We start from the raw sequence: 27,630 nt of genomic DNA, 5'->3' as shown, positions 1-27,630 counted from the left end.
CTCAACCATAGTCATAATCTAATGTCCTACCATATTATAATATATTTATACTGTATAGCACTGACATCTTCTGCAGCACTTTACAGAGTACTTAGTCATAATATTATATTGTTTGTGGGTGAGAGAGACTGGGTTAGCCCCTGGTGCAGTACAGTATCACTCCGAAATTTGGGTGTATAAGACAAGGGAAATACAACATAATGACAAGTTTATCTCTAATATATACACAGCAACTGCAAGAAACACACTTTTAACCATTTCATGCCATGAAATTCATTCATTGATTCGATTCAATCCAACATGTCCGATCGGGATTCGATTTGATTCAATTTGCCATTGCAAAACAATCAAATCCAGATCGGACATGTCGGATTGAATCGAATCAGACAAAAAAATTGTATGGTGAAGATGGGGCTTTAGATCAGTCCAAAGTGCCAGAAAAATGCCTGCAACAGCATTTTTTTTTACACTAGCCAGCCAGAACCAGGCTTTTAAAGTGTGCTGGTCAAATCTGGTTTACATAAGAACTCCAGATCTAAAAATTAAATAGCTAGGTGAAATAGGCAAAACAAAGTATCTTTTTTCTAGCATACAATAGAAGCCATTGCTCACTCTTTTCTAGAAAATAATAATTAAAAAAATGCTATAGCTCTGGCTGCAACATTAGTGCTTCTATTTTGTTGCAGTACTTCTGTGGGAAATCATTTTCACATCTCTAACAATAATCTGACCATTATGCCCCGTTTCTAGGGACAGGCAGACTGAGTGACCAGAGGCAGGAGAGAGCAGGCATAGGCTCAACACACCTTCCGGTATCCACTGCAGCCTCTTTCTTCTTCCTGTCACAGGCGTCCGTTGGATTGGTAATAGCGCCCCCTGTGATGATGTAACCGCATGTCATCACAGGGGGCGCTGTTACCAACGTGACGGACACAACTAGAGTTCATTCTGATTGACAAAGGCTATGACATTGTGGGAATAACAGAGACATGGATGGATGAAAGCCATGACTGGATAGCTAATTTAGAGGGATACAATGTGTTTAGAAAGGATAGAGCAGGGAAAAAGATGGAGGTGGAAAAAAGGTGGAGGGGTTTGTCTCTTTGTTAAGAACTCTTTTACTATTACTATTAATGATCATGAACAATGAGATGGATGAAGATTGTGAAGATGTGGAGTCCGTTTGGGTAAATATTTATGGTGGAAATAACTGTTGCTTATTGGGGTATGCTACAGGCCACCACATATTCGTGAAGCTGCAGAACTGCAATTACTACAGCAGATTGAAAAAGCTGCAAGTAAAAATGAGGTCATAGTTTTGAGTGACTTCAACTTTCCAGACATTGACTGGAGTATTGAGGCTACTCACTCTAGTAAAAGCGGCAGATTTCTGGCATCACTACAGGACAGTTACCTGACTCAAATGGTAACTGTACCAACTAGGGGGAATGCATTACTGGATTTGATCATTTCAAATAGACCAGATAATGTATCAAATGTGCAGGTTCAAGAACATTTGGGAAATAGTGATCCCAACATGATAACGTTTGATCTGGTGACTGATAGGCCACGGGGCAGCGGGACAACTAAAACTATGAATTTTAGAAAAGCAAAGTTCAATCAACTCAGGCAGGCACTAAGTTTGGTGAACTGGGATAATGTACTACAAGGGGAGAACACTGAAGGGAAATGGCAAGCTTTTAAACTTATTCTCAATCAATATTGTAGTAAATATATCCCATATGGAAACAAAACTTCTAGGAATAAAAAAGGCCTCTATGGATGAATGGAAAGGTTAGAGATAAAATTAAGTGGAAAAAGAATGCCTATAAGGTCCTAAAACAGGAGGGAACCGAGGCTGTATTAACTGCTTGCCAACCGCTCCACGCCAATTGGCTTGAATGCGGTGGCAGCCCCAGGATAACTCTACGCTGATTGGCGTGAATGGCCTTCTATGGGGCTAGCAGGAGAGCACGTCGATGGGTGCTCATATCTGCTTGTCTCCCAGCAGCGATCGCTGCTCGGAGACTGTTAGACTGCAAAACCGCCGTCTGATAAGGTTGTACAGCGCTGCAATCTCAGGCAGCGCTGTACTGGGGACACAAAAGCGATCGGCTGTAATAGGCTCACAGCTGATCGCTGTGATAGGCTGACAGGGGGAAAGAGGGATGGAGGGTGGGAAAAATAATTTTAAAAAAAAGCATTTTTATAAAAAAAAAAAAAAATTTAATTAATAAACATTGGGAGAGCCATCAGACCCCACCAGAGAGCTCTGTTGGTGGGTAGAAAAGGTGTGTGTGTGTGTGTGGGGGGGGGGGGAAATCACTTGTGTGCTGTGTTGTGTTGCCCTGCAGCAAGGCATTAAAGAGACACTGAAGCGGAAAAAAAATGATGATACTATGATTTGTATGTGTAGTACAGCTAAGAAAAAAAAACATTAAGATCAGATACATCAGTCTAGTTGTTTCCAGTACAGGAAGAGTTGAGAAACTCCAGTCCTAACTTAGTCGTGGAGAGGGCTGTTATCTGACTTTTATTATCTCAACTGTAATTGAACTGTTTACTTTTCCTCTGCTAGAGGAGAGTTCATTACTTCACAGACTGCTCTGAAAGACTCATTTTGAATGCTGAGTGTTGTGTAATCTGCACATATTATAGGGTGATGCAATGTTAGAAAAAAACACTATATACCTGAAAATAAAAATATGAGAATATTTTCTTTGCTGCTAATCTTCTAGTAATTATTCATAGTACACAACCAATTCATTATATCATATATTTTTTTTAGCTTCAGTGTCTCTTTAAAGCTGCAGTGGCCCAATTTATGAAAAAAGGCCTGGTCACTAGGGGGGTTTAATGCCGCAGTCCTCAAGTGGTTAGGCAATTATAAGGAGTGCAATAAAAGTTGTGAAAAAGAAATTAGGCTGGCAAACATTGAAGCTGAGAATCAAATCGCTAGGGATATCACATCTAACCCAAAGAAGTTTTGCAAGTACATCAACTCTAAAAAAAGAAAGGTTGACTGTATTGGATTTCTAAGGGATGAGAACTCAATGGTGGATGACCAAGGTTAGGCGTAGTTATTAAATGCTTTCTTTGCTTCTGCCTGCACAAGGGAAACCTCACCGTTGCAAAATACAGATGCAGAAGAGTCTCAATCTTCCAATTGTAATATTAAATACTTAACACAGGAAAAAGTGAAGGCAAGACTAAATAAATAAAAAATAGACAAGGCACCTGGCCCGGATGGCATGCATCCTCGGGTCCTAAGGGAATTAAGTTCAGTAAAACCCCTCCATAAACCCCTTTATCTTATGTTTTGTTGCTCTCTTTCAACTGGCAGAGTTCCAGTAGATTGGCGTACAGCCCACGGTTTCCCATTATTTAAGAGCAGCAAAAAATCAGATCCAGAAAATTATAGACCTATAAACTTAACATTAGTTGTATGCAAACTATTTGAGGGGTTACTAAGAGATACTATACAAGACGTCATAGTAGAAAATAATCTTATATATCAGCATCAGCATGGGTTTACTAAAGACAGGTCCTGTTTAACTAACAAGCTCAGCTTTTATGAGGTAGTGAACGCTAATGTGGATATTGGGAATGCTGTAGATGTGATATACTTGGACCTTGCAAAGGCCTTTGACACTGTTCTCCACAAAAGTCTGGCGCAAAAGTTGAGGATGCAAGGGGTGGGGAAGAGTCTTTATGCATGGATAGGAAACTGGCTGATGGACAAAAAACAAAGCGTTGTGGTCAATGGATCATATTCAAAATGGGTGACTGTTAGCAGTGGGGTCCCACAGGGGTCAGTACTGGGTCCAGTGCTCTTCAATTTATTTATTAATGATCTAGTAGATGCAGTAGAAAGAAATGTTGCTATTTTTGCAGATGATACAAAATTGTGCAGAATCATCAACTCTCAGGAAGATAGTGACATATTGCAACAGGATCTGGATAGGATGGCTATATGGGCACATAAATGGCAGATGAAATTCAATATTGAAAAATGTAAAGTCATACATTTTGGTTGTACCAATGGTCTAGCACCATACAAAATAAACGGGATACAGATGGGGACATCAAGTTTGGAGAAGGACTTACGAGTACTCGACAACAAGTTAAATAATCGTATTCAATGCCAAGCCGCTACAGCTAAAGCTAATACAGTTTTGGGATGCATTAAAAGGGAAATAAAAACTTGAGATGCTAGCATAATATTGCCCGTTTATCTCTCTAGAAAGGCCACATCTGGAATATGGAAATCAGTTCTGGGCACCACATTACAGGAAAGATATTGCAGTTTTAGAGCAGGTGCGGAGACGGGCAACAAAATTGATACGAGGGATGGAAGGTCTCAATTACCAAGAAAGGTTAGATAAACTGGGTTTATTTAGTCTAGAGAAAAGATGCCTTAGAGGGGATCTAATTAACATGTATAAATACATCAGAGAGCAATAGAGAAAAAACGTTTTAGCCATTTATTTAGGAAAGGGTTCTTTATAGTTAGAGTGACTAATTTAAGATGTGGAATGCATTGCCACAGGAGGTAGTTATGGCAAATTCTATATTTGCATTTAAAGGAGGCTTAGATGCTTTCCTTCCGATGAAAGACATCCATGGCTATAATTACTGGGTAATGCCCAATGGTGTTGATTCAGAGATTTTATCTGATTGCCATCTGGAGTGGGGAAGGATTTTTTTCCCTTTTGGGGCTATCTGGACCATGCCTTGTAAGGGTTTTCACCTTCCTCTGGATCAACAAGGATATGTGAGGGAGCAGGCTGGTGTTGTACTTTGTTTTATGGTTGAACTCTATGGACGTATGTCTTTTTTCAACCCAAATAACTATGTAACTATGTAGCATGGGAGAGGAAGAAGATAGAGGCTGCGGGGATCCTGAAAGGTGAGTTGTTACTGCGCTATACCCGCTCTCCCCCGCTGCTGCGCCTATGGTTGGCTACCTATACTGGGAGAACCTGCCTGGCTAACCTATACTGGCTACCTATACTGGAGGCACCTACCTAGCTAGTCTATACTGGGGGCAACAATTCTGTCTATACCATGATTAAGGAGCCATAAGTTTGCTCCGATATGCATGAGCTGTATTGCTGTTTGTCCACAATTGCCTCAATAAAAATTGAACTTTTATCCTGAGATTGATGCAGCGGAATTCTTATCTAGTACATTATACTGGCTACCTATACTGGAGGCACCTACCTGGCTCGCCTATACTGGGGGCTACTATACTAGCTACCTATACTGGAAGCACCTATCTGGCTAACCTATGCTGGGGGCAACTATACTGGCTACCTATACTGGAGGCACCTACCTGGTTTACCTATACTGGAGCCAACCATACTGGCTACCTATACTGGGGGCATCTATACTGGCTACCTATACTGGAGGAACCTACCTGAGTAACCTATAGGGGCTACCTATTCTGGAGGCACCTACCTGTGTAACCTATACTGGGGGCAACTATACTGGATACCTATACTGGAGGTTCCTACCTGACTAACCTATGCTGGGGGCAACTATACTAGCTACCTATACTGGAGGCACCTACCTGGTTTACCTATACTGGAGGCAACTATACTGGCTACCTATACTGGGGGAAACTATACTGGCTACCTATACTGAATGAACCTACTTGAGTAACCTATAGGGGCTACCTATTCTGGAGGCATCTACCTGTGTAACCTATACGTGGGGCAACTATACTGGCTACCTATACTGGAGGCTCCTACCTGACTAACTAACCTATGCTGGGGGCAACTATACTGGCTGCCTATACTGGAGGCACTTTCTGGGCTAGCCTATACTGGGGGCAACTATAATGGCTACCTATACTGGAGGCACCTACCTGGTATACCTATACTGGAGGCAACTATACTGGCTACCTATACTGAGGGCAACTATACAACAAATACATTGATAAAATATTAGGTCACATTGTACAATCAGATCTTATAAAACAGCTTAGACCAGGCATGGGCAAACTTGGCCCTCCAGCTGTTATGGAACTACAAGTCCCACAATGCATTTGCCTTTATGAGTCATGACTGTGGCTGTCAGACTCCTGCAATGCATTGTGGGACTTGTGGTTTATTAAGTTTGCCCATGCCTGGCTTAGATAGTGATCTGTCCCAAGACAAGACCATTGCAGAAGTGATAATAATACTGTACATGACTTTTATTTAACCTTTATTGCTTAAAATGGAGTCCATGATGATTTATACACCTAACAGTGTTCTTCTACAATAATCATTACAAGATATTAAAAAAAAACAAAAAAAACAGACGTACAGATTTTTACCTCTTTTCAAGTGTTATTTGTGAAGCAATGAGGAAGGAGAGACACAAGAAAATGTCCAGTAAACATATAAAACGCAGAAGCTAAGGCAGCTCCCATACTTCTATCATCACAGATTCACAAGAACTGAAAGTCCTATTTCATAACACACTCATTTTGTAACAGCTATCAAGGGGAATATCCTTTGTTAACTGTAAAGTGAAACTATGCACAAAGAAATCATCTGTACACAGCACATGACACACCATGAATCAGCACAGTAACTTATGTTATGCTTTTTGGGAAACTTGCTGGAAACCATAGCAATACAGTTTGGTGCTAAAGATTCCCAGAATTCTCTCTCAGTTTACCTCATTGGTTCATAACGCTTCACAACACGCAAAGCAAAATCAGCTAGGCTGATTTACTGCAATGACCCACAGAGTAACTGGATCTTCACACCCATAGGATGTTAGGAGTAACCACATTCGGTATTTTACACTTTTTTTCCCCAAATTCACTAAGATTTCCCCCATGCAGTAGAACTTTGGTCATTTACGGAACAAACATGCTTCAATTCACTAAGCCCTACTTGGTAAGTCTTACTAACCAGCTGTGGAGGTCAGGCAAAAAGCTGTGAGTCTGTGTGCATAAGGCGGGGTTTGCTGTCCAGTGTATCCCCGGCATCCCTTTAGATGTGCTGCGGCCACCAGGGGGAGCTCTTCTGTATAAGCGTATACAGACATTCACATCTAAAGGGATGCAAAAAAAGCATTTTAAAAAGTATCCTTCTCTGCTCTGCCGGACTGATTTCCCACCTTCCAGGGTATTGGACAAAACCAGGGGTGAAGTAGGGTTGTGAGGCTCTCCTTATTGGCTGTCTGCTACATCTGTCAATATGTTACCCCATGAAAAGAGTGAGTTATCGGCTGGTCAAAGCTGGAGATAAATATAGAACACTTTTGCTTGATTTACCAACTGCTTTAATCTTTGTGAATTGCACTTTCTTGATTTCTTTAGGTATTTACCACACAAGTCAGTAATTTACCTCACTAGTCTGTAATTTTTCAGTGCGGTAATAGGTTTAGTGAATTAGAATTTTGACAAGATGATTAGTAAAATCAGCTGTTTTCTGCAATACCAAAAGCGATAATGCTTAGTGAATTGAGGTCTATGTGTGCTTGCATGTATGTGTATCTTCCTATAGGAGAAGTGTTCAAACAATTCAATCATAACTGCATTAACCTCCTTAGCGGTATGCCTGACACTGTGTCGAGCATACCACTCTGTGGCCCCAGGAGTTCCCCGTGCAGAATAAAATGGATCCAATGTCTGTAAATTCACTAGCTAGCACTAGGCTAGCTAGTAAGAGTCTCCGGCACCCTCCGCTCCCCTGTGATCACCCGGTTTATACGTTACCCCCCCCCCCCCCTGGAACCAGCGATCGCACAGCCTCACAGCACAGCTCCGGTCTCTCTATGGGGAGGATCGGGTTTGCGCATGATGTCAGCGGCGTCATGACGTCATCTGCGATCCTCCCCATAGTGAAGACCGGAGCTGTCCGGGGAGGCTGGGCGATCGCTGGATCCAGGAGGGGATAACGTATTAACGTGGGAATGGCTGCAATCAAAGGGTGCCGTACACGGTACTTATACGTTAGCCGGGCGCATCCTCTAGGTGGCGACAAAACTCCACCAGAGTTGCATCTTTCCCTACTATCCATGGCGGCCTGGAGGGGGAATAGTAATTAGCGCCCCCTGCCGTATGCGCCCGGCTAACGGATAAGTACCCCGGACACTTCTTCTAGCTAGCACTAGGCTAGCTAGAGGGTTTATAGCCATTAGGGACAATTATTAAAAAAACAGACAAAAAATAACAAAAAATACGAACATCTAAATACACTTTCATGCACTTTCATGAAAGTGCAACTTGCACTAGCAAGGAGAAAAAGTCTAGGCCCTTTTCATGAGTAGGCAGAGCACTGATTAGGCAAGATGGAAATATGAGTCACAGGTATACTTAATTCTAAAGGGAACCTAAACTGAGAGGGATATGGATGTTTCCTTTTAAACAATACCAGTTGACTGACAGTCCTGCTGATCTCTTTGGTTGCAGTAGTGGCTGAATCACACACCTGAAACAAGCATGCAGCTAATGCAGTCAGACTTCGGTCAGAGCACCTGATCTGCATGCTTGTTGACGGGCTGTGGCTGAAAGTTTTAGAGACATAGGATCAGCAGGAGAGTCGGGCAACTGGAATTATTTTAAAAGGAAAAATCCATATCCTTCTCAGTTTAGGTTCCCTTTGAATAAACCTGCTGCAATGCTGCAACTTCGATATAACTATGAATTAATTGCAGGGATATACTATTGATTCTACATACCAGAGGTTTGCTTTTAAACTCCACAAACATCTATTCCCTTATATCTTTCCCCATGATTCATACATGCAGCTTCTTCTGCTTATTACCAGTCTTTCTATATGCACAACTACTATTGCCATCCTCCAACATTCCCATGTTCCAGACATTAATTTGCAAGCCAACAAAAATAGTTCTATGTCTGATCTAATACAAAATAGAGGGCAGTAGTCAGTGCTCATTGAGTCCATCAGTACACTTAGTAGGTTAACAGTAGCCAATTACAATGAAAACACACAGAGGAATATAAAGTTAGCACTTTCTCTTGGCAGTGCTGGAAATATGTTTGCATTAGCTGTCACCAAACCACGGCTTGTCAAAGAGAAATTAAATGTCAGCAAATGGCCTTTCTCCCACTCCACTCTCAGCTAAAGTTTCACTTTCACACCTCCCTCCTACATCACAGCTTGTGCTGTGGGTGGTCTACGCCATCCAGAGCCACTGGCCCCCCATTACTCACAGTTTAATATCAAAATGACATTATGGAAAGTACACAGGGCATAAGAGACAAATAATTGACATCAAATAAAAGTCTTTAATACCGGAAATAGTGATGTATCTGTAACAGCACGCTGTGATTCATGCATCTGAATATGCGTTATGGGAGGAATTTTCATGTGTAATCAAATGTTTTCCTATGGGCCCTTTCACACTTATATGCGGCGCCGTCCGTTATGACGCACCACACATTGTGTGCGACACACGGGGCAACTTTTCATGCTACTACAGCAGATGACATCCCCGGTAACACTTTACTGCACAATGCAAGCGATTTTTCTTATGGTGGATTAGTGCTAGCGCCACTGATTTGCGCCAAAACACAACAGCCCGCCGTGCATGCTGTGCGTCGTAAGATGTGCACACGTTAATTACTGTGAAGGAGCCCTTAAGACCTTCACTTAATTCTTGTTAGTATGCAATTTATTCTTACCTTTTCATTTTTGTTGGAAGTTGGAGAAAGTTAGTAGCTTCTCCTTGCTTACTGTTTATAGCTGTAGGCTGCTGTCAATAAGTTTAGTTAAAAGACAACTAAGCTGAGAGGGATCCGGAGGTTGCCATATTTATTTACTGTTAAACAATACCAGTTGCCTGGCAGTCCAGCTAATCTCATTGGCTGCAGTAGTGTCTAAATCGCACACCTGAAACAAGCATGTGGCTAATCCAGTCAGACTTCAGTCAAAAACATCTAACTGGAATGCTTGTTCAGGGTCTATGGCTAAAACTATTAGAGAAAGAGGGTCAGTAGGACAGCCAGACAATCTGCATTGTTTAGGAGGAAATTAATATGGCAGCCTCCATATCCCCCTCACTTCAGGTGTGCTTTAAAACTGATTACTATTTTATTCCTATTTTATTTTATACATTTATAAAGCATGATAATCTTTTCTTTTTTTCTACAGCACCTTAAAGAGAGCGTGAAACCAATCATAAAGCACATTTCCCCTCAAAGGGTTAGCCGTAAACAATTTGACTTAATATTTTGGCATGTGGGAGGAAACTACATTTTCTAATGGAGGCCCACACTGGCATGAAAAGAACATAAAACTCCATGCAGATAATGTCTTCCTAGGAATCAAACTAAGATCTCAGAGCAATAGTAGCAACTTAGGACAGCACTGACCTACAGCTGGTTTGTACTTAGGATACATCTGGGAATTCTAAAAAAAATCACATTCACTTACCTGGGGCTTCCTCCAGCCCCTAGAAGCCAATGGGCTCGATTCACAAAGCGGTGATAACCCAGTTAAAGACTTTAGGCGTAATAACCATTTTATCATGCCTAAACTCAGTTTAGGCATGATAAGTTTAGGCATGATAAGTTTAGATAAGTTTAGATCGCGCGCAAAGTCCCGCACGCAATGCAGCGCCATTAAACTCTATGCAAAGTGCACCAGACTTTGCTAGCGCAAAACTTTTGATCAGCTGTGCACTGCGGTGCTAACCCAGTTGGTGCTTAAACTTATCACGCCTAAAAACTTATCACACCTAAACTTATCATGCCTAAACTGAGTTTAGGCATGATAAAGGGCTTTTCACTAGCGTGCTAACTGTTAGCACCACTTTGTGAATCAGGCCCAATGTGTTCCTCGCCGCTGCTCCACTCCAAGCCAGTCTACCGGGGTCCCCTCCATAGCAGCCGCAGCCTCTGAGCATGCGTGAGTGTGTGGCCACGTCGCTTGTGGGTTGTGCTTCCATAGCAGGGAGCGTTCTGCGTATCGGATCAGGGAACTCTGCCAAATCCATTGACTTTAGCAAAAATTTAAACAACTGTTCGGGATGTAATCGACTGTTCGGGATGTGGCCATTCAAAACTTATGATCATTGTGACCATTGTTAGCCATCTTTAACCATTGTTTGGCAAATTTTCATTAAATGATATTACACAATATCGCGCAAAATCTTGCTGTGGATATGGACTTTTAGTTTTATCCAGAGCTATGCTTTAACATCTCAAATGTGGTCTTTTTTAAACATAAGCATTTTGTTATGTTAATGAAATTAGTTTAAGGGCATTACTGAGTAGGTACAGAAGATACTAATAAAAGCCAAATTGGGAAACAGGCATGTTATGCAAAGTGCAGAAACCATAGCAGCTAATCAGGTGAGTGGAAGATTATCTGTAACTAGATGCTAATTGCTCTATGTCTTGCTGAATATGCAAAATGGTTCTTTGCACTGACTTCCTGTGCCCTCATTTTAAGTCATACAGCTATTGACGTTGTTGCTTCTGTTTTGGAATTAGAGTAGACTTTTTTTGTGCTAAAATAACTTTGTTGTAAATTCTTGTGCTATGCGCACAAATGAAAAGGGTGCTTCTCTTCGCAGTTTGCACTGGCTCTAAGCTTTATAAACTAAAGGGGTCTTTGTGCATCATGCTTGTCAATGATATATTCTTAAATAAAACTAAAGAAAAAAAGGTGCAGTAGGACTGTGCTAGCAGCTGTATTGACTCTAGCCCCTAGCCGACCGATCCACGCCGATTGGTGGACCACTCCACGCCAATTGGCATGTATGGTTGCGGGCGGGGAGTGCAGGAGATCGCGCATCTCCACATGAATGACAGAGCTCCGCTCTGCCTTCAGTCTTCCAGCAGCGATCGCCGCTCGGAGACTGCTAGACGGCAAAACCGCCATCTATTAACAGTGTATAGCACTGCGTTCTACAGCAGCACTGTACTGGGGACAGCCATGTGACAGCCGGGGAACGGAGCATCGGAGGACGACGACGCGGGACATTACAGCTGCAGGAGGGTGATAGAAGCCCCAGGTAAGTGTCAAATAACCCCTTTAACTTTTCTCAAATAGATCATCAAGGGGGTCTGTAGGGCTGATATTGTGATGAAACCCCTCCCACAGTGTGATGTCAGGACCAGGGTCCTGACAGTTTGCTGTCTGTGAACCTCATTGCATTGTGGGAAATAGCAGTTATTTCCAAGCAATCAGTATCTCCCTCTGTGCATATGTATATCTATAAAATGTTGGTGGGTTAGTGGGTCTATCACAATGTTAGTGGTGTGGTTATAAATAATGGCAGCTGGTGCTGTCTAGTTTTTTTCTTGTTTGCTAGTGGTAACATGCAGGCTCATTGTGGATCAAACAGCATGAGAGGACCACTGTCACGAAAAATTGTAAAATGTAAAATACATGTAATTACATGCAAATAAGAAGTACGTTTCTTCCAGAGTAAAATGAGCTACAGATTACTTTTCCCCTATTTTGCTGTCACTTACAGTAAGTAGTAAAAATCTGGCAAAGTTTTGGACTACTAGTCCATCTCTTCATGGGGGATTCTCAGAACAGCCTTTATTCTTTATGAAGACACTCCCTGAAAAGGATTTATACAAAGATGCTGGCCAGGATCCCGTCGAGCTGCACACTGATTTGGCAGTTGGATAAAGCAACCGCCATTCATGAAATGCTTTTGAAAATAAAGAAAACCCTAAGAATCCACCATTAGGATGATGTCAGATTATACTACATACTGTAAGTGACAGCAACATAGGAGAAAAGTAATGTATGGCTCATTTTACTCTGAAAGAAATGTACTTCTTATTTGTACGTGTACACATGTATTTTACATTTTACAATTTTCCGCGATAGTGGTCCTTCAATAGTGGTCCTTCAATCATTTCTTGATCTTCTATTTTTTAACTTCTCAATGTATTGATTTATTGTCTTCCCCTTTTTCACTTAAAATTCCCCTTTAAAGATAATATGAAGTGAAAATAAAGTTATGATATAATGGTTTGTATGTGTAGTACAGCTAAGAAATAGAACATTAGTGGCACTGGCACAGATATGAGTCTTATATTGTTTTCAGTACAGCAAACTTCAGTTGTTGTCTATGCAAAAGTGCTTCTCTGAGCTCTCCGACTAATTTAGTTGTCTACAGTGCTCTTTTCTGAAGCACTTATCTCAACCTGTCTATCACTGTTTCTTTACCTGCCCTTTGAACTTTCCTGCTCTGTATCATAGTTTAAAATACAGAGTATAGTTTGTAAACTGCAAATATTAGAGTGATGCAATGTAATATGAAAAAGCTATATTACTGAAAATTAAAATATGAGACACTTTTCTATGCTACTAATTTTCTATAAATTATCCGTACCAAACATACAATTCATACGTTTTTTTTTCGCTTCAGTGTCACTTTAAGAATTTGTCTTTTAACAGAGTTCAGAAAACTTTGTTTTAAGCCCCTCCCCAAACAATTGCTGTATTTTTCTGTAAATCTGAAGACTTTTCATAGAACCAACAGAAAATAGGCAGAGCATATTGTATAGACCTGAGATATCACAGGTGAGGCTAGTAGTGCACCCCTCTGATGTTGACTTTAAAGAAACAAAGGCAGGATCTACTGACAGGCAGCAGGATGGAGAACACCCTATACAAAAAAAATAGGAACAAAGATATTATGAAGATATTATGAAAATAATTTTTAAAAATAAAAGCTATTGCATTTGAGTTTGGCTACAAAATAAACAATACAATATTACCTCTGTGATTGGAGATACGCTTTAGGGCCTGTTCAGACTGTCAGCGTATGAAGAACGCGTATAAAATCAAAGAAACGCAAGTTGAAAAACGCATGCCTTTTTCTTGCGTTCTATTGCGTTTTGCACACACACGTGACCCAGGGGAAAAAAAAATTATGGGAACCGCAGAGGAAAACGTACGCTTTAAACGCAATAGTACGCGTTTTTGATACGCGTCCATAGACTTTCATTGCGTCTGTTTCTATGCGTGACGCACAGAACTGCATGCAGCAATGCGGATAAGAAACGTATGCGTCTCATACGCATACATGTTAACTAGCCCATTCAAAAGCATTAGGAGCCGTTTCTATGCGTTTTTGGTACCCGTACGCGTTCCCTGAAAACGGCTAGGAACGCGCACAGTCTGAAAAGGCCCTTATTGTTACAATAATACTTTTATTGCTTTACAATAATGCAATGATTTATGTACACAGTATTTTTCTTTCAGATCTGGCACAAGTTTCAGATTAAAGCATCGAGTGTACCTGTCTGAGATGATGGTATTGGCATGTGATGAGGAAGAGGATGATGAACATGGCTGTGCTTTTCATAGTTCACCCAAGAATGCTTTGATATTGATCTGGCCTTATAATGGCTGTATTGCATCTTTCCGGTAAGTGCCAATTAAGACTGACATTCAGGAAAATAAAAATATTACTGTACAGAATTCAGTTTTGAGCGGAGAAGGAAATATTTTATGCAAAACTGTTTTGGTTGGAATGTTCCTTTCAAAGCTACTTTTTAGTAATTGATGGTGCAGTGTATAGATATAGTTATAGAGCACATCAAAACATAAGTCCAAAAGTTGACAAGATCCGCAGTCCAATCAGATAGCGGAATCAGTGATATCGCCACCGGGGCTACCGTCAGGGAACAAACTCACTCAGTGGATGTGGCCACTGTTAGACTGGTCAAAAGTCGCTTTATACCAGGATGCCTCAGCTCATTAGTGATCCCAGTGCCTCAATGCTTCACTGCATAACATACTTGTAACAAACTTACCTGGTGTGGTCTCTGCAGGCTGCTCTGATAGTGTGGAGCAGCTGGAGGAAACTTCCTCTTCTCTCTTTGGTCAAAGGCATCCCCGGCTCCCCTGTAGACGTGAAACAGCATGATGGCATCCCCGGCTCCCCTGTAGATGTGGGTCGGCGTGTTGTTTCTGGCAGGACACACACAGCTCAGAGCTGCCTTTATAGGCTGAGGAGGCATGTCTGATGGGGTGTCAGCTGTGATGTCATCAGCTGACACCTTTTTGCAGGAGGTGCTGTCAATTCTGGGGGCTGGGCTTTTGCTCTGCCTCCTGAGTACTTAAGGCCAGAGTATTCACTTGCTCGTTGGTCTTGACACTAATCAGTTCGCTGGTTCTTGGCCCTAGGTAGTGAGAAATTGAGAGCTACATTTCATATATTGCGCATCAGCGCGATTTATATGTACTCTAGTCAGTCAGTCTTATTATTTTGTAGTATTATATATTTGTAATATTATCATATCGTAATATTGTATATTATCTGTGTACCGACCTTTTGCCTGCCTCTTGACCTCGCTCTTGCCTAGCCCTTCTGTACCACTGCCATCTGATATATGTGTATGACTCGGCCTGTCCCTGACTTTGCTACTGTTTGACCCTAATAATACGACTGACATCTGACTTATGTGTATGACACTGCCTGTTAATTGACTACGATTATGCCTAACTCTATTGTACTTCACTCATCTGCTCTTGTGAACGACTTCGGCCTGACCCTGACTACACCTTTCTCACTAGAACTGAGATTTATACTAGTTACGCTAGATCTCTTCACGTATCAGCGTGATAATACCATTCTCAAAAGAAGTAAAAAAAATCTCCCATAGCGTGAATCCATAAAACTATGACAAGTTTTATAAAAAAATTGCACTCACATGCTCCTTGGTAAAAAAACGCACATCAAGTTTTTGTAAGGGCTCTCCCCCAGGGGCGCCGCGAGGCATAAAGCGAACCAAGCGGTCGCTTGGGGCCTCATGATCTTAGGGGCCTCGGCGGCTCCGTGACGTCGGCGTGACGTCACTTTTTCCCCGCAGCCCCGCGGGGCTGGCACTGGCAGAGCAGAGCAGTGCTACAGGAAGATGGCGCCCTGTACTCTCCAGTACAGGGCTTCGGGTGGCCATCTTCCCGTAGCCCTGCATGAATCAGCGCGCGAGCGCGGGAGATTGGAGGAGGAAGCCAGGGAGGGAGCTCCGTGGGAACTGTGCGCCTGAGGAGCCGGCCGGGAGAGGAGACGGGGAGAGAAGACTTCTGCCAGTGCCAGCCTGCCAGGTGAGTAAATTCTTTTCTTTTTGCAGCCCTAATTGCGATTGATTTCTGCTGAACTGTGCCCTAAATGCGTTTGATATCTGCTGAAAATGTGGTCCTAATTGCGATTGATATCTGCTGAACTGTGCCCTAATTGCGTTTGATATCTGCTGAAAATGTGGCCCTAATTGCGATTGATTTCTGCTGAACTGTACCCTAATTGCGTTTGATATCTGCTGAAAATGTGGCCCTAATTGCGATTGATTTCTGCTGAACTGTGCCCTAAATGCGTTTGATATCTGCTGAAAATGTGGTCCTAATTGCGATTGATATCTGCTGAACTGTGCCCTAATTGCGTTTGATATCTGCTGAAAATGTGGCCCTAATTGCGATTGATTTCTGCTGAACTGTGCCCTAAATGCGTTTGATATCTGCTGAAAATGTGCCCTAATTGCGATTGATATCTGCTGAACTGTGCCCTAATTGCGTTTGATATCTGCTGAAAATGTGGCCCTAATTGCGATTGATTTCTGCTGAACTGTGCCCTAATTGCGTTTGATATCTGCTGAAAATGTGGCCCTAATTGTGATTGATTTCTGCTGAACTGTGCCCTAAATGCGTTTGATATCTGCTGAAAATGTGGTCCTAATTGCGATTGATATCTGCTGAACTGTGCCCTAATTGCGTTTGATATCTGCTGAAAATGTGGCCCTAATTGCGATTGATATCTGCTGAACTGTGCCCTAATTGCGTTTGATATCTGCTGAAAATGTGGCCCTAATTGCGATTGATTTCTGCTGAACTGTGCCCTAATTGCGTTTGATATCTGCTGAAAATGTGGCCCTAATTGCGTTTGATTTCTGCTGAACTGTGCCCTAATTGCGATTGATTTCTGCTGAACTGTGCCCTAATTGCGTTTGATATCTGCTGAAAATGTGGCCCTAATTGCGTTTGATTTCTGCTGAACTGTGCCCTAATTGCGTTTGATTTCGGCTGAAAATGTGCCCTAATTGCGTTTGATTTCTGCTGAAAATGTGCCCTAATTGCGTTTGATTTCTGCTGAAATGTGGCCCAAATTGCGTTTTTATTTTCTGGTGTCTGGGGTAACTGTTGCTGCATTTATTATTTAATGGTCATAGTTGGCTATATTTGCTGTGCTACGGTTAAGCTTCACCCATACAATGTCATGGCCGCGCCCATCTTTCGGCGCGCTACGCGCGCCTCAATCACCCCAACATCCATTTTTTCCCCGCAAACAGCCCCGCCCCAATCCGCCCTCCTGCTCCACCCACATGTCATGGCCACGCCCACTTATGCGGGATAACCACACCCATTTTTCGCCAGGATAGGGCCTCTTGCTACAGTCCGCTTGGGGCCACAAAAACCTTAGCTGCACCCCTGCTCTCCCCCATTGCCTCCGGACAGGCCACACCCATTAACAGATGATATATGTAAACGGAAACTTACGCGTGACAGATGTACATTGTGGTAGCAAAGGGTAACGTGTGGTGATTGACAGATGGAGTAGAAGGGAGGGACAAGCTGTCTCCAATGACAGCAAAAGATCGATGTTAAGTATCCTGGTAGCGTGTCTAGTCTCCGTGCCTCTAATGTGTCATGAGGCAGTGGAGAAACATGTTGGGCAGAGACTAGATGCACCAGGAAGGGTTTGACAGCGAGGAACGGTGAGCGCATGGAACAGCGTGTGAGAGGCGCTGTAAGATGAAAGGCCTGTAGAAAAACTCAATTTGTAATTTTTACCAAGGTACATATGAATGCAATTTTTTAATAAAAGTATTCATGGTTTTATGGATTCACACTATGTGAATTTTTTACTTCTTTTGAGGATGGTATGTTATGAAGTGAAGCATTGAGGCACTGGGATCCCTGATGAGCTGATGCATCCTGGTACAAAGCAACTTTTGACTAGTCTAACACTGGTCACATCCATTGGGTGAGTTTTTTCCCCGGACTGGTGTCCTGGTGGTGGCATTGCTGATCCCGCTATCTGATTAGACTGTGGATCTTGTCAACATTTGGACTTATGTATTGATTTGCACTTATACTGTATCAAACTACATGAATTGCAGTTACGCCACTGCACTGTACTGCTTTTACTCTCTCTGTGTGTGTTTTTACTGTGAGATATAATACAGTATTTTATAATTTATGTATTTTTCTCTTGCACCTGTCTCTTTAAATGGTGCTGGACACTGCATTTTAGGTGGACTCCCCTTACTTTAAATAGTTGTATTGACTACATTGGCTATCATTCATAAAGCATTCCCGCATGCGGAAATGCTTAAAACAGCTGACTTTACCGAACACTCGGCAAAGTCAGCATTCATAAAGGCTCTTTCCGCATGAAAAAATGACTCTACCGAGGAGAGTGATAAATCACCGCCTTGTGTGGTGATTATCGGAACAAATGTAGCAAAATGTTAATTCATGAAGATCACCGCAAGCGGTGTGAGGTCGGGAAGTACCGCTCACTCTGATGTGGCGATAACAATGTAAGTGAATAAAGAGACACACAGACCTCCCAGGCAGCTGCAGCAGAGCGGAACATGGAGAAATGTATCAACTCGGCAGCTTCCGTGTCTCCGCAAGCCTACCGCCTGCCTAGTTCGGCGAATCTCCGCACTGCTACCGCACATGGATACTTTTTTTATGAATGCCCACCCAGAAGTCTAACATACCGGCAGCGGTGTTTTCCCGCATTGATTCCCCTTACCGACAGCTCCTTTATGAATGATAGCCATTGTGTTTAGCTATGACAAAGGAATCACGTTAACACTGATATGTGTGAGCTACTATGTGTTGGTTGTCCGCATTTCTGACGATTACTATTGGACATTTTAAGTATATCTACCAGTGGGCGGATCTTCTCCTTTTCTACTACAGTTTGATTTGCAGGGACCGATCTGGGGGGTAGGGGGGGGGGGGGGGGCAGGCGGGTCTCTTGCCCCAGGCGCAGTTTGTTGAATTCTTAAAAAGGCGGCAAAATGAATGTCAGTTTCGGCGCCAAAACCTGACCTTTAGGCACCAAACCCTGAACTTGCCCCAGGCGCAACTTGGTCTTGATCCGTCTCTGTTGACTTGGCACGGTTGTATCTCGCTCCTGGAGACTGTCAACAAGCTGTATATTGATGGTTTCTGGAAAGTTTTCCAAAAAGTTATTGCAGCTTCAGGATACAGTGGAAAGATATTATTTAATGACATTAGGTGGCAAAATGTGTTGAGTAGCGATAATATTGTATGTTTATTTAGGACATATCCCAGTACAGTCAAACCTGGTAGCCGACATGTTTTGGACCGAAGCCCTTAATCATAGCTAGTTTACAGCTCTCAATGTCAGATTTAAAAAGGAGGAGAGTCCTAAATAAAGTTATGTGTGAAGACATATGCGGAGCTCACCTTTGTTCTATTTCAATTGGGTTGGCTGCCTGCGATCCTGCACTGTCCACCGCAGCACAATAGAGCGGTTTTCCTTGTTTTACATTTCAATATTGTATGTTATTGTAAAGTTGTATGTTAACCTCCCTGGCATTATACAGTTTCTGAGGCTGCGTCCGCGGGAGGGATTTTTTAAATTAAAGTTGTTTTATCCTTTGCAGCTAGCACTAGGCTAGCTACCATTGTCCCCCAAGTCCCCCGCACCCTTCGGATCCCCCCGATCGCCGTCGCTATACTTTACCTAGCCGCGATCCCGCGAGAGACGCAGCCTCCCCAATGAGCTTCAGTCGTCACTATGGCGACGATCGGACATGATGTCTAACGTCATTGACATCATGAGCAATCCCGATCCTCCCCATAGCGTAACCTGGAGCTGATTGGAGAGGCTGCGCCATCGAGGGATCGGGGGTACATATAACGGCAGGGATCAGGGGCAATCAAAGAAGAGCGGAGGGACTTGGGGGACAATGGTAGCTAGCGAAGTGCTAGCTACAAAGGATACAACAAGTTTTATTCAAAAAATCCCTCCCGGGCAGAGAAATCCTCTGCGGTGGCTACCCCGAGTGTAGGTCGGGGTTACCGCCAGGGAGGTCTCTAAGACAGAGTATCAGCAAATAGCAGTACATTTTCTGCTTGTAAATCACTATAGTGAAAACACTGCCATACAAATGACTCACTGCAAATGCTAAAGGCCTTCAGGATTCAAAAGTAATATCATCTGACCCAAGTTGGTGCACTTTACAGTTTTCCACAACACAGCAATAACTATAGCTACAAGTATAGTGCATCACATGTCCTCTAAAACTGGACTACACTCCTAGTGAATCATAAACTTGTGGTCAGTGTATGCAGAAAATACCCACATCTATCTTTTCCTCTTTCACCATTTTGAAAGCAGTTGGTATTAGGACATCTTCCTATGCATCTACAACAGTCAAATTACTTTCATTATTACACTCCCAACATCTCTTGGGAAGAAAAAGAGCTCTACGACTTTTTTAAAAGCCCAAATCCGAACCCCAAAAAATGTGTTGGCCCCAGAAATATTCAGAGTCCCCTATGGCCACCATGGACGGTAAAATTTAGGTATTCCTATCTCTGACCTAATACTGGAATATGATATCTACCTTACTGATGACAGTCATGACTTAAAGTGACCACAGACATCTGCTAAGGCAATTTTACCACATCTAAAGTATATAGTATTAGAGAACTACATCTATTTTAAGAGGAACTGTAGTGAAAATAACCTGAATAAAATTGCTTATTTTTTACAATATTCATATATAGATTATTCAGTTAAAGGATACCCCAACTGAAATGTGACATAATGAGATAGACATGTGTATGTATAGTGCCTAGTACACAAATAACTATCCTGTGTTCCTTTTTTTCTTTCTCTGCCTGAAAGAGTTAAATAGAAGGTATGCGAGTGGCTGACTCAGTCCTGACTCAGACAGGAAGTGACTACAGTGTGACCCTCACTGATAAGAAATTACAACTATAAAACACTTTCCTAGCAGAAAATGGCTTCTGAGAGCAAGAAAGAGATAAACAGGGGGAATTTCTTATCAGTGAGGGTCACACTGTAGTCACTTCCTGTCTGAGTCAGGACTGAGTCAGCCACTCGCATACCTTCTATTTAACTCTTTCAGGCAGAGAAAGAAAAAAAGGAACACAGGATAGTTATTTGTGTACTAGGCACTGTACATACACATGTCTATCTCATTATGTCACATTTAAGTTTGGGTATCCTTTAATGTTTGCCCATTGTCCAAGCTTTCCTCTCCCTAATTCACATTCTGAAATGTATCACTAGTAGTGACAGCTTTTGTTCTGCCAGGTGATCTTTGCGGAATGTTTGCTACTGAGTGTTCTATGCACAGAGCGAAATATTGCTTGCTTGGCAGTTGTAAAAAAACAGTTATTTCCCACAATGCAACAAGGTTTACATACAGCAAACTGTCAGGACCATGGCCTCATCCAAAGTCTCTGCCCTACTACCTGTGACCTGCTGTATGCCATCCCAACTGGTCCCTTAATGCAGTGCCCAGAGCTGCTCCGACCAGCACTACACAAAATAGCACAGTGCCCCTTGCAAAGTGGGCTATACGCAGTGGCACTAAAGAAAGCAATCATCACTGGATACTGATTCTGCGACCAACTACAGACCTGGGGCAAACTTACCATTCCTGTCAAAAGTTATCGAGAAGGCAGTTGCCAACCAGCTAGAAGCCAGGCTTATCCACCTCTTTTCCTGAGCCTTTGAGACTGCAGAATGCAGGGTCACATCGCTTTGAGTCGTGAGCGAGAAAAGGGCTATAAAAATATTATTGTTACCGGTATATCAAAGTTGTAAGATTTTTCAGAAATTGCCAATTAGATTGCTACATGTGCGGCCAGCATTATGCAGGCCACACATAACCATCCTTATATTTTTTATTTAGTTTGGGAATAACCCTTGTTGCAAACTGCAGGACAGTTCATGGACTCTGTTTTGTGTGGTGCCAGACGCAAGAATATCTCTAAAGCCTGAATATCTGAACAAAACAGGTTTGGCACTCTGCTTCTATTAGAGCTTGTTCAGATGGACGATGAGTGCAGCCATGTCTGTCACTTTCCCTGCATTCTGTCAGGTAGGTGGCATGAAATTGCCATGAGAAAGACAAGGGTTGGCACACTTCAGCGGTGACAGCAACGATTTTCAACATTTCTTGCTCTCAACATAAGTATTTAATATTTCAGTTTTAATAGTTATCCTGACCTGTTTTCTGTACTTGGGGCTCTCTCAGGCCTGTATAGGTGTTCCCCCTATGGAGTCAGATGAGAGCCCGGCCACAGCCATTCTCAGACTCAACATGTTGGGCTTGATTCACAAAGCGGTGCTAACCCAGTTAGAGACTTTAGGCGTGATAACCATTGCTGGTGAAAAGCCAGTTTAGGCGTGATAAGTTTAGATGTGATAAGTTTAGATAAGTTTAGATCGCGCACAAAGTCCCGCACGCAAAGCAGCACCATTAAACTCTATGCGAAGTGCACCAGACTTTGCTAGCGCAAAACTTTTGATCAGCTGTGCACTGCGGTGCTAACCCAGTTGGTTCTATAGTTATCATGCCTAAACTTATCACACCTAAACTTATTAACTCCCCCCGCGTTTCAATCCCCCACTGAAAGGGTATTTGGAAGTCTTCGGGAGCCGTGCTCCATACTGCACAGGCATGAGCATGCAAGAGAGTGTGCTTGTGCAGGTGCAGTACAGGGCCGCCCTTCTTCAGGAGCACTCAGGCTCCCTGAAGACTTCTGAAGCCTCCTTCGGCCAGATAAAGCAGTATTTGACTAAATTATTCAAATACCGCTACCGGGCGAGCCAGCACTGGAACGAGGGGACCAGGAGAGGAGCGGGGAGGCTCTATAGGACCCAGAGCCTTCCCTCTCCTTGGGTAAGAATGTGTCTCATTTTTTTAAATGCGGTTCCCATTCACTTTAATAGTAATGCTTGTTAGTAACCATAGCATCGGTCAGGCTACTTGAGTACCGCAGGTCGTGTTAATATTGTAATCTGCGGGACTTGCCTCAGAGAGGCTCACAAGCTAATCCCTACCATAGCCATATGTCTATCATAGTCTAGGGCCAATTTTAGGCCAAGCCAATTAACTTATCTGTATGTTTTTGCAATGTGGGAGGAAACCAGAGTGCCTGGTGGAAACCCATGCAGACACAGGGAGAACATACAAACTCTGTACAGTGCCGTGGCTGGAAATCAGGGAAAGAGCGCTGTAATACGACAGTGGTATCCACTACACCACCATGCTGCCAAATTAAATGCCTTTCAAGCCACCAGTACAGTACCGTCTTTTTGACAGTACTTTCTAATCTACTTTTTGGTACTTTTTCATTTGCAGAGCGCTGTAAAGTTATTTTAAAGATGAAAAATGATCTTCTAGGATGAGAAAAAGTGAATTAAATAAGGGCCATTTTATTGCTGAGTGTAAAGTAAGTGAGGAGAGATCATTCAAGAAATACAATTTGAAAATCAACCCTAACCCGGAAGGAGGAAGTGTTTGTAGTCACGTAACCGAAGAAGAAGATTTAATCCGGAGCTCATCCCTGACGTCATGCAGCTGACCACTGTGAACATAGCCTCTATCTTGTCCCGTATTAATATTCAGCTGACTATGCCAATTGCTGTCTACATTGTTGTGGTACTACTTGAACTATTATCCCTCTCAGTCTCTTGTTCAGAAGCAGCGCTTTCACAGAAATGATGACTTTACAGAAATAGGGAAATGTCAGCAAGGTGGTTTGCTGCCATTTCCAAATAATCAGCTGTGTGTTAGTAGAACATTATTTCCAGATGTATGACTCCTGTATCTTGAGTCCAAGTATAATATTAACCTACACACATGTCTACCACACTAATATCTTTCTATATTATTTATTTACACTAGGCCTTGGCGTCATGCTGTATCCCATTCATAAATAATAATTCAAGGTTTGCACTGTAGCATATACAGTATGATATGGCTGACCTATCAAAATCTGTCACGGTTCAGCCAGAAAGGATTCACGTAACCCAACCACATAAGATGGCTGTGATTTGACTACAGCTCTCAAGTGCTTTGAGTCCGGAGAAAAGTGTTATACAAGTACAAATATTAGCAGTATTATAATAACCAATTACATGCCCTTAGCTGGAAAATGCGGAGTAGCAGCAAATTTATCAGCCATCATTCTCATCTTCACCTTCCTGATAGAGGGTTGAAAAGACTGCTTTACACCTGTATTAATACATGTGTAAAAATAATTGCTATCGCTTCAATGCAGGGCACAGATGCAAGTGGAAGCTTTCGATTTTCCCTTTTGAGCTAGCTTTGCTAGTCTGAACGCTGCTATATTAAGAAATGCATGCTGATATTAAGTCAGCCGTAGTTATACTAGCTGTATTTACATGCCTTCAGTCATTTGTTATTTAACACACAACTTGATTAAACAGTATTGCAGGGTTCCTAGTGTTTAAAGGGACTCCGAGCACCTCTCATGGGCATGCCTTTAAGCCAGACGACTTCCAACAAAGTCGTGCTAGTACCCCTCTAGAGGAGCCTCTTGCAATAACCATGTGTGTCACTTCCTCTTCCTGCTTCATTCAGTGATGCACTTCTCTAACAGTGAAGACAGGGGTGACCCGGAAGTTTTAACATAGCCAAGGTGGTAGCCACGATTTTTTAATTGAAATCGAACGAAAACTATTTGGTGTAGAACAAAAGCATCAAATGAAAGAGGAGAGCATAAGCTACAGAAAGGTATGCATCTTTAAGTACTTTGCAGTACTGGTCGGAGTCTTAAAGGCATACCCATTAGAGGTGCTCGGAGTCCCTTTAAAAACCAATAGCAGGTGCCACATTTTTTTTAGCCAGGAAGACATTATAAATCTCAGGCCTACACTGAATATAGGGCTGACTTGAATCTCTTTGCTGCTCCATCCTGTCATCCACATATTAATCTGAGCTCCTCAGCTATCAAAACCAGTGATGTCAATGTAGCAAAATTTAAAGTGAATTACACTATTCACTATAGATCTGGAGTATACATGGTAATTAACTACATAATGTGAGGTCACATACAGTGAGGACTACATTCCTACATTTTCAACATTTCCAGAGATTAGAGCAGATGTAAAACAATCCAAGAGTAATGCGATCTGATCTCCTGACCTTACTGTTGGTACCCCATCAACAAAAGGTAGAGGCCCCAAAATGGTAGGGTGACATAACCTTCTACTGTGTTTTTTTGCAGACACAAGAGCTTCATGTGCAAATTCCCTTACCTGGTGGGGTGCCCAATAATCGGAGCATAGGTTTAAAGTGTAATCCAATCACTTTGAAATTAGAGCTATTAGATAAGTACCCCCACTCTGGCACGGTTTGTAAAAGTTTTCAGAGACCCCATTCACCAGTGAAAAAAAAACACAGCTTGTGGTAGTACCTGAACACTTGGTTGCAGTATGGGTCCTTTCTTGTTTATGTCTTTCCTGTCAGCTTTCTGTGAACCCTTTTGGTACTGCTGGCTCTGCCTGCTTTTGTAGAATTGGCTAGGCTATGTGGAGGACTGAGGCAACCTAAATCTATAAATAGGTGCTCAAAAAGGGCAGAGCACCCTCCAGAAGCTCTTCAAGCAAGTTGATAATGCAGCAGTTAACAGACAGGAGCCAGGAAGCATTCTGCGCACGGCTGTGCGCTCCCGCAACTGGCAAGGTCGGCATCTTCTGCAATGGAGGAGACCCTGAGGCACCGGAGCTGTGATGAAGGACATATCGTCTGCTAGGGGCTGTAGGAATCCCCGGGTAAGTAGAACTTGTTTTTTTTTTTTATTCCTTCGGACATACTGTAAGGCTTAGCGGAGGCACCGCCGCCGCACTGGGCAACATGGCGGCGGCCTCCGCTTCCCAGCCGGCGGTCTCCGCCACACAGCCTTTCCTTAGTACGGCGCTGGGGGCACAGAGCAGTGGGGACACCGCCGCCGTGGCTGGCGACATGGCGGCGGGTGCCGCAACCCAGCCGGCGGACTTCAGTGTGCGTTCGTGCGCTGACCTGGGGCCTGGCCTCTCTGGTACACAGAGGCGGAGGGTCACGCGCGTGCGAGGCGGCAGGACCTTTACCTCCCACGTAGGAAGGTCAGCTGACTCTCCTGTGAGCTGACCTCAGGAGGTCTCCTGATTGGCTGGGCTTCTGGGCGGTCTGGCTGAATGACTCTCAGCATTAAAGGAGCTGGATGTCAGTTGCTCCTTGTCTGCTGTCGTGAATGCTTAGGTGTTAACGCTCAGACCTTAGCTCAGTTCCTAGGTGTTGATACCAAGGACGTCACACCTCAGTTTAGGATTGTATTTGTATTTATTACCTGTGTTTTGACTCTGGCTATCTCTGACTACTCTTACTCTAATTGATCTTGTACCTTTGCCTATCTGATTCAAGTTGCCGACCCTGCCTGTTTACCGACTCTGAATCAGCCTTCCGTTCTTGTACTGTTGCCGTCTCTCTGTTGCTAAATCTCTGCTTGTCTGACCTTTCTCCCTCCAGTGGATTGTCTCCCACTGGAGGGCAGTCTCTGAGGCTTGCCTCTTTGAGACGCCTGCCCTAGCAGATCGTTACTGCCAGTGACTGAGATTCCTCTTCTAGCCTCTTAGAGGATCTCACATACGGGGTTCCCATTCAGAGGTAACCACACCTCTGAGGAATCGCTGTGTGGTGGATATTTCCACGGTCGTGTGTTTTGATACTGTCATTATCGTTATCACTGTTGTAGGTGTCCAGAGGTTAGTCATACTCGTATTATTGGTGATTCTGCAGGTCATCAATAATCGGGTATTCATTTGCATTTTTGGGGATACTGCAGATCGCCAATAATCAGATTCTCTCTGGGCACTGACACCTATCGTTACACATTCCTTTTAAGACTTGTGCACAGCAGTTATTCAGCGATAATGCACATGAGAGGTGTCCTTTTGTATAAACCTCCCTGTAGATTGGAATTAGGTATTTGAATAAAAAAAATAAACAGCATTGTGACCACTATCCTTAAAGAGGTCTATACCCACCCTTAAGAAACATTGTGGCCTCTCTCTACATTTCCAGAACTCTGTTCTCACTCCTGGTGGGAAAAGGAGCTCTTCAGGCAAAATCCACTTAGCCAGGTGGGCTATCCAGTAGTACTAGCGAGAGTTTATGGTGCTATCTGGTGCAAATCATATAAGTATTCCCACCTCATCTAATGTGTATGTTAGTCTCCTTAAACTACACACACTAAACATTTAATTTGTGATAGCATTCTATAGTAGCACTTTTTAGATCCTCCTTCACCTACATCTTTATCAGCAGCCTTAACCGCACTATGGCTCCTTTCCTGTTGATTGCACCCTGGCTGCGGACATATTGGCTGCCAGGAGCTGGAGGAAGCCCTGGTAAGTAGAACTTGTTCTTTTATATTCCTAAGATGTGTCCTTTAAGGTGTGTACACACCTTTGACTGATGTCGCCTGTCAGGGATTGGGACCTGATTCACTGGGCTGGGCTGCACAGACGTGAAGTCAGCTGTATATGGGTAGCGGGACGACCAAGCAGTGCGTACGTGATGTCACAAGGTGAGCGGGGGATCAG

The 27,630-nt window shown here is 43.0% G+C and overlaps 1 protein-coding gene across 2 annotated transcripts in view; it reads left to right on the top strand.

The window, feature by feature from the left end:
- The window catches only part of TAGAP (T cell activation RhoGTPase activating protein), a 161,912-nt gene that overhangs the window by 93,141 nt on the left and 41,141 nt on the right, over positions 1-27,630 (top strand). For both annotated transcript variants that reach the window (XM_068231692.1, XM_068231694.1), the window contains exon 4: positions 14,202-14,366. In XM_068231692.1, coding sequence (XP_068087793.1) covers positions 14,202-14,366 — 165 coding nt within the window. The remainder of the gene's footprint in view (positions 1-14,201; positions 14,367-27,630) is intronic.

This window comes from Hyperolius riggenbachi, chromosome 4 (genome assembly GCF_040937935.1).
Source record: "Hyperolius riggenbachi isolate aHypRig1 chromosome 4, aHypRig1.pri, whole genome shotgun sequence".
In the NCBI taxonomy this organism is placed as follows: Eukaryota; Metazoa; Chordata; class Amphibia; order Anura; family Hyperoliidae; genus Hyperolius; species Hyperolius riggenbachi.
The sequence above is the reverse complement of the archived record's forward strand: the minus strand, read 5'-3'. Positions and strand labels throughout refer to the sequence as shown.